The sequence below is a fragment of the Sciurus vulgaris genome (assembly GCF_902686455.1).
Source record: "Sciurus vulgaris genome assembly, chromosome: 11".
Lineage (NCBI taxonomy): Eukaryota > Metazoa > Chordata > Mammalia > Rodentia > Sciuridae > Sciurus > Sciurus vulgaris.
Genome location: NC_136472.1, coordinates 17,272,022 through 17,280,674, shown reverse-complemented (window position 1 = coordinate 17,280,674; position 8,653 = coordinate 17,272,022). Strand labels below are relative to the sequence as shown.

The following is an 8,653-nucleotide window of genomic DNA, read 5'->3' as shown; positions in this document are numbered from 1 at the left end:
AAAAGTGAAAAATCATATTGCTTCTTGCAATTATAGATTAATACTTAAAATAATGTAGAAGAACACTAATACACTTTTTCATAATCACAAGTTAAAAGTCAGTCTTCCTCTGGGAAGTATTCTCCACTATAAAATTAATTTATAGCTTAAATACACTAATTTGTGGTGGCTTCTCATCAAAAATATAGAAAAACTATTGGAAGACAATAAACCAGCTTCTGATTTTATCATGAACATCAAAATAAAAAAACGTAACATGAAATGTAAAAATCTCATTGAAGAAGTCACAAAGATTTCCTTTCTTCTCTTGGTCCTTCTCTTGGTTTTCTCCAGACATTGGGTAGCCATGACGCAAGGAAACAGCACTGAAGTGACTGAATTCTACCTCCTGGGATTTGGAGCCCAACATGAGTTTCAGACCGTCCTCTTCATTGTGTTTCTCGTCATCTACGTGACGTCCATGGTGGGTAATACTGGAATGATCTTACTCGTCAGAACAGAGTCCAGACTCCAAACGCCCATGTACTTTTTTCTACAGCATTTGGCTTTTGTGGATATCTGTTACACGACTGCTATCACTCCCAAGATGCTACACACCTTCATCACAGAAAACAAGTCCATATCCCTTGCTGGATGCTTAATGCAATTATTGGTCTATGCTACCTTTGCGACCAGTGACTGTTACCTGCTGGCGGCTATGGCAGTTGACCGTTACGTCGCCATCTGTAAGCCTCTTCACTATCCCATCCTCATGTCGAGAACAGTCTGCATCCAGATGGTCGCCTGTTCATACTTCATGGGATCAATAAATGCCTCTGTTCACACAGGTTTTACATTCTCACTCTCCTTCTGTAGGTCCAACAGCATCAATCATTTTTTCTGTGATGTCCCTCCAATTCTCATCCTTTCATGCTCCAATATTGACATCAACGTCATGCTACTTAGTGTGTTTGTGGGATTTAACTTGGTGTTCACCGTGTTGGTCGTCACCTTCTCCTACATTTACATCATGACCACCATCCTGCAGATGTCTTCTACTGCGGGAAGGAAGAAGACCTTCTCCACGTGCGCCTCCCACCTGACAGCTGTCTCCATTTTCTATGGCACCCTGGCTTACATGTACCTACAGCCTCATTCTGAGAATGCCCAGGAGAATATGAAAGTAGCCTCCGTGTTTTATGGTGTTGTCATTCCCATGTTGAACCCCCTGATCTACAGCCTGAGAAACAAGGAGGTGAAAGAAGCTTTAAACATAGTGGGCAAAAGGTTCTTTTAAGTTGAATGCAAATGGTTCAAATTCAGCAACTCAAAGCATTCCATAAAGGTGTGTCACCACAATTCAATAATTCAAAAATTGAAAACACTCAGGTTTAAAATCAGGGCTACCCTTATTGCTACAAAATACCTTGGATCTAAAAAATATTCTTAGACCTCTTTTAACACTCATTTTTTCTAAAATAGCATTTGAAAATAAATAACCCATATGGAGAAGGGTTATTTAAGAGAATTTTAAGAAATATGTATAAACTTTACAGAATATTATTTAAACAATTTTCAAATACTCTTTTAGTGGCTACAAAAATTCCTACCTTTCCATAATTGATTTTAAAATGGAATTTCATTTTTCTCTCCTTGAAACAAGTTTCCAAATTGCCTACAATAAGGTTTTCTTGTATATTCTTTTCAAATTATTACACAAATCTCAATGTAGAATAAATGAATTCTTTGACTCAAGGTATCCGTTCTAGCTAATATTCCCATATTGTTACATTCCCTAGCACTTTAAAACACCTATTTCTGTCATTAGCTAGCCTCTTTGGTCTCTTCCCATCATTTTCTTCCTAGGGAAAGGGAACTCCTGCAAACATTTTCTATTTCCATCTCAGTACAGGTAATCCAGAAATAGATACAGCTAAACACCTAACAGTGATGATTCATTTACAAAAGTTATACTGATCTTTTTTTTTTTTTTTTTTTTTTCAGATAAATAGTGTTAAGCTATAGAAACTCAATAAGAATGTAGGCCAAGGGCCCTTTGAGCCAAGACAAAGCACAGAGAGCAGAAAAGCTTTAGTATACAGATTGTACTTCATACCACGATGGTGTGCAGGCAATGAAGGGAAGTACTTGTGGTCACTCTCATGCCCACCTCAAAATGGTAAGCTCCTATTCAGAGAAAATTTATCTCTGGATAACAGCCTGATTAGGGCACGGTTCATCCTGACACAAATGAAAGTTAGAGAAACACTCAAATTGAATCTCTGTTAAGAGATTCGTTATTATGTCCCCAGTATCTATTAGTGACAGGAATTCTTTAAATACCCATTAGAATGGTTTTTCAATAAGTCAACAGAGAACACACACAGAAAAGATGAATGCGTTTATTAAATGAGAAAGCATACCATCTACAATCCAGCACGGTAAGCTGTTCTACATGCTTTGTACGGACTTACTGGGTCCAGCAGCTGTTTCTGATCATTGATATGGAGTCTGAGGTCTTCAATCACAATTTTAAGTAATGGAAGCCAAGATGGCTAACTTTATTTAAAAAGTATAAGTTTAGACTGTGAGGAAAGAAATGTGATACCATACACCAAATAGTTTAGAATGAGAATAGCATGAAAGAAAGAATAGCTACATATGCTGAAATACAAAAAATTAGTAACCATTCCATGTGTGGCAAAACATAGCTGGTTGTCTACACACTAGACAATCCATTCATTATCTTAATCCTTCCAGAAAGAACTCTGATTTTATAGGGAAGGTAATGTGGCAGAAATAGAAAGTTTATACCCGAGACTCCATTGCAGCTGCATGACACATGTCTTAGTTTTCATTTCTGAGGCATGGTCCCACATAAAGGTCATGTATTTCAGGTTGTACAGAGAATAATTAAGCTTACCAAAACAAAGTTTTGGACTGTTCTCAGTTACTGGGAAATGATCTCTAAATTGAAGGAGCGTCCTACCCAATAGGGGTATCTGCTTTTTCCTTGAGTCTTTGGCCATTGAACAGTACAACAAAATGATTTATAATGGAAATAAGGGCAAATTCTGTATCAATTTCAAATGCAAGAGGAACTGGAGAACCAAGATGATAATAATCCTCCAGTGGCTCGTATCTAAAGATCAGTCATGTGACCAGTTAGTCCTCAAGCCCCAATAAGAATTCTGGATACCAAATGCTCCATGTGCATTGCCTTACTTGAAGTCAAGAGCATAACCCATCCCCCAGGATGGTGGAAGTCATATTCGGATCACTCCCAGACTTCACTCTACGTATCTGTTCCTTTTGTTGATTCTCACTTACATCTTTTTGCTTCCTGTAACAAAACTGCACCTGCATGTATAGTTCTTTCCTGGTATCTCCTGGTATCTTCCTCAGTTTGGGTTTTGTAACAAATTGCTATTGATAGGGTGGTTCATAAACAACAGAATTTTTTTTCTCATAGTTCTGGAGGCTAAAAGTCCATAAAGAAGATGCTGGCATGAACATGGCATCTCATTGTGTCCTTCCTTACATGGCAGAAAAAGGTTTAAAAAGCTCTCTAAATCCATTCAGGGTAGCTCTGCCTTCATGACTTATTTAACTTCTAAAGGTACCATTTCCTACTATTAAAATAAGAGTTATAATTTCAGCAAATGAACCTTAAGGAGATACATATATTAATTCATAATATTCCACCTCTAGCCTCTACAATTCATATCCATCTTTCATGCAAAATGCCTTCATTCCTTTTCAAAAATTCCAAAATCTTAATGTATATCACCATTAACTCAAGTCTAAAGTCCAAAGTCTTATCTGAACATCATCTAAATAAAATATGAATGAGGTTCATGGTATAACTTATTCTTAGGCAAAACTCCTCTCCAGCTGTGAACCTCTCAAACCAATTTAGATGCTTCCAAAAGTCAATGACAGGATGGGCATAGTATAGAAATTCTCACACCAAAAAAGTGAAATAAGAAAGGAGCAATGGTCCAAAGCAAGTCCTATACCTGGGAAGGTAAACTCTATGAGAATCTATTAAAATAATAATTCTCTTAAAAACAATTGTCTTTGACTGAGTCTGGGGGTACACACCTGTAATCCCAGCTACTGAAGAGGCAGAGTTAGGAAAATCAAAAGTTTGAGGTCAACCTGGGAAATTTAACAAAACCCTGTCTCAAAATAAAAAATAAATGACTGGGGATATGACTCAGTGCTAAGGCACTCCTGGATTCAATACCATTGCTGCTGCTGCTGATAATGATGATGGCGATAATGATCATTCTCTTTGACTTCTTATACTGCCTTTCAGTCCTTTGAAGGCAGAAATCTCACCTCCTAGACCCACAGGGTGGCAACAGCACATCCATAGCTTATCTGGGAATTTCCCACACTATGGTTCTCTGCCTTGACCCATCCAGCCTGCTATTCTCTCTTGGGTGTGGTTCACGCCCCAAGAGAACATTCAGGCAGCCTCACTGCCAAGGTCTCATGAATCTTGGTCCAACAATTGGAAGCCCAGGTGAAGGCAACCCTACCCATCAGCATAGGCCTATGAACTCTGAGACTACAGCAGGAGAGGCAGCCCCAGTGATCTCTGATTGGCCTGCAGAGTCCTTCCCACCTCTGGAGGAGCAACACATGCATGCCCCTGAATCATCAATGGTTCAGTCCTGAAGGTTCCAAGCAGTCCAACAATCTTGCTTCAATTTTTCCCCTTTTCCTTCTTTCATTAAATTCTAACTGGTGGTTTTTCTGCTGGTGTAATCCCATCTCATATCCTGGTTTGGGCGATTCACATAAGATCTTAATTTCAATGTCCATACAAATCTCCTCATCAATCAGTCACCTGGCCACATTCTTAATAATCTCTTCCAAACTTGCTTTGTCATGATTTGCAGTATGGGTGTCCTGAGAATCTCCCAAATCTTTAAGCTCCTAGTCTCCTGTGTTTGAGTATTCCATTTTAAATAATGTTACTCTTTTCACATTTGACCATAAGCACTTAGTAAGAAGCAAATGTCTCCTTCAACATTTTGTCCAAGAATCTCCTCAGCTGAGTATGCATTTCCATCACTCTACCTTCCTCGAAACACAAGAACGTGAACACTTCTCAGGCAAGTTCTTTGCCACTTTATGACAAGGATTGTCTTTTCTCTATTGTCCAATAACACACTACTCCTTTCCATCTAGAACCTCATCAGGAGCCTCTATACTATCCACCCAAATTCTACTCAAGGTTAACTGGGTATTCTCTAGTAAGAAGGAAGCTATCTCTATAACTCTTTTTTTTTCCTGAAATCTTGTGTGAATCATTTTAAAATTCTGATCACAGAAGACTATGCTCTTTCTAGCATGCCTCCCAAGATTCTCAGGGCCTCTACCATTACCTATATGCAAAGGGACTACCTTTTTTTTTTTTTTTTTGGAGCATAGCACGCTACAAAAAAATGCTGCTCTAAACGCTTTTGTTATTTGTATCAACACATACCTATACATGTATACATATATATGTGTGTGTGGATATCCATTTATATGTAGTCACTACTATTGCTAGAATATATCCTATAGAAATGCTGGATTGTGGACTCACATAGTTAATTTGGCTAATATTTTCAATTGTATCAGACATTACTGTACTAATTTACCTTCCCAACAGAAAAATATGTGTTCCTGAGGAACCTCATTGCCACCAAAACTTGGCAATTTAAAGTCATGTCTGTAAAATTATACTTTAAAGAGGTATTCATATATAATTGTCTGATTACTCATGAGTTGTGTATCTTTTCATATTTCTATCAAATATTTAGTTTTGCTTTCTTTGATAATTAGCCTGTTCATATCTTTTATGAATTTTCACATTAATTATAATTAGTTATGTATACTGGGTATACACTAATCTTTGACATCTATGTGTTGGAAATAAATCTGCCTGACCAAATTTCCAGTCCTATTCAGTTTTTGCTCTTCTATAATGATGATTTTGAATAGAGTTGAGTTTTCAATTTTTATGATTTGTAATTCTAAGTCATCAAAAAAAAATTTTACATAGCTAAATCATACATATTCGGCAATGTTTTACTCTCAAAACCTTAAAATTCCCCTTTCTAACACATTGAGAAGCCATTTTTGTAAAATATAAGGTAGGAATTCAATATTATTTTTTCAAAATGGAAGGATTTAGAGCAACACAGTGTATTGCTCCATTTTTTGCTGATGCCCATGCCAATGTTTGCACACATCCAGTGTCCATAGACTAAAGGGTCTGTTTGTGACTTCCTTGTCTCTGTTCCTTTGGCCTATTAGTCTACCCAAAGTCACCTCAACACTGTTCTTTTTATTAAATAATTCCAATAACATCTGATGTTTCACAGGACAAGTTCTGCTCCCTCCTCGTTTTACTAGAAAATTCCATACACAATGTCAAGCTGAAAATGAAATTTTCTCAAGGATCTGATTGGAATTACATAGAATCTGTAGATTAATTTATTGAAGACATGTGATGTTTAAGGTATCAAGTTCTTATCCAGGAAAAAAGTCTGTGTCTTGGTCTTCTTCAAGGCTTTAAAGTTTTCTTTCCTTAACAAGGGTCAGATTCAGGCTGTTAAACAGACTTGTATTTAGTACTTTGCAGATATCATTACTGTACTTTTTATTTATACATTGCTTTATATATGGTATTGCTTTTTTAAATAGTTTTTCTTTTTGTAGCAAACACATGTAATTGTCTTTTCCATGTTTGCTGCCTATCAAGTACTTTACTGGACTTACTCAGAATTTATCTGACAATTTCGATGGAGAAAAATCTATCCTCCTGAAATAATAACACACATAGTGATTCTTTTACAGTCACAGTACTGTCATACCCTTTGCATGCTTTTTGCAATGTGGTAGGAAACGTTTACAGGGTGACACAACTCCCCTCTGACTCCATTTTGCTAATATTCTATCATGAAAGTTTATTGAATTTTACCAAACATTTTTGGTATCTATTGAGAAGATCATATGGTTTTTCCCATCTTTATGTGTTGGTATGGCAAACTAGATCAATGAGTTTTCTAATGTTAACAATACCTTCATCCTGCGATAAATGTCACTTGATCTTGATTGCTCATGGAAACTGCATTTTCCTTGCTTCCGATGTTTCTTTCCTGCTAGAGGACTTCGATGTAGGAAATCAAGGCCTCCTTCTCTTCGTTTTATGGGTTTTGTTCCTAGAGAGGTGGAATAATATGTTTGGTGAATCTGAGAAGAAAAGAACATCTGGTCATCCTCTGCTCTGCCCTTGGAGCATCTGGCCTGCTAAAGCCTATGCCCCTGCACCGCAGAGGGGCTCCCCCACAATGCATCACAATGCATTGTGATTACGCAATGTGTAAGCCTATCTGCATGTTGATGGGGAGTAACTAATTTGCTTAATAAAACTGAAGACGTTCCCATTTCTCTAAAGATGATACTATATTTCCCATAAATACCTTTTTTATTTCTCAATTGCATAATCACCTAAGAAAGGAAGAAAATAGATATTGCTAAAGCCTCCTTTGATCTCTGCAATTATTAATTTACTACATGGCTGGATTTGGTATATAGATGTATATTTTTTCACTTCTTGCATCTATAGTCACAGACGAGTGGGGTACTAATTTTCTTTCTTTATTTTGGTGTTAAGCTTACACTAGCCTTATGAAGTTAGTATAAGGAATGTTCTTTTGCCAATTTTTGAAAGAAAAATTCCTAGAATTAGAGTTAGTTGTTGCATAAATGTTTGGTAGATCTTGTTTGTAATATAGATGCAAGTGTCTGTGAGCAGATTTTAAAATAGCAGCTTCAACTACATAGTGAGGTTTGAAATATTTAAATATATTTAAATATATCCCATGTTTGCACACATGCAAGAGCGCGCGCGCGCACACACGTTATCACTATGCTGCCTTTCTTGGTTAGCATTCCTTAAAAATAAACAATGAAAAAAAAATAACCTATCCATTTATATCCATGGTATGAAGTCTCAGGATTCAACAAGCATGGACCAACGACCAAATATTAGAAGGAAAGGAATTCATGTCACAGAATTTGGCTCCCTTGGCAAAAATGAGCATCACAAAAGAATGGACTTCATTATATTTGTTTTATGGAAACAAACCATAAGGCAAAAATGTCAATTATTATTTAGGATTAATTGATTTCTGGTTCATAAAAGATAAACAAGACATTACTGGGGTACAGAGCATAAGAACATCTTTGTGGACAAATGATGAGAGGTTCAGCAATAGAAGAAACAAAAGTATCTCTAAATCAGGCAGTAGAAATATTGGCAAAAAGTAAAAAGAGGCATTGACTAAAAAGTAGAGTTTGAAATTCTTAAAACTATTGGACATTGATCACATTATTTGCAGTTGGAAAAAAATAAGATACCACTTTAGGAAAAAGAATGAAAGAAAAATTAAAAGACCCTGAATACCCATGAGTAAAGTATGTCAGAAAACCACCATGCCCACCAGGAGGTGAGGATGAGGGCCCTGTGCACCGTTAGCTGCCGTGTGCACTGGGGCTTCCACTAGGGAGAGTGAAGTGGCCACATGTGCGCAGAGTGGATGTGTGTGTCGGGCCCTCAAACTCCATGGTGTTGTCCACAGGAATACATCACAGAAAAATGTTCACGCTG

The 8,653-nt window shown here is 37.0% G+C and overlaps 1 protein-coding gene across 1 annotated transcript; it reads left to right on the top strand.

Annotated features, from left to right (window-relative positions):
- Positions 1-346: 346 nt before the first annotated feature.
- On the top strand, positions 347-1,276 carry LOC306639092 (olfactory receptor 5AK2-like; the record flags this gene model as incomplete). The annotated part of the gene is made up of 1 exon (XM_079102522.1): positions 347-1,276. The coding sequence occupies one exon, from the start codon at positions 347-349 to the stop codon at positions 1,274-1,276; it is 930 nt and encodes a 309-aa protein (XP_078958648.1).
- Positions 1,277-8,653: the final 7,377 nt, after the last annotated feature.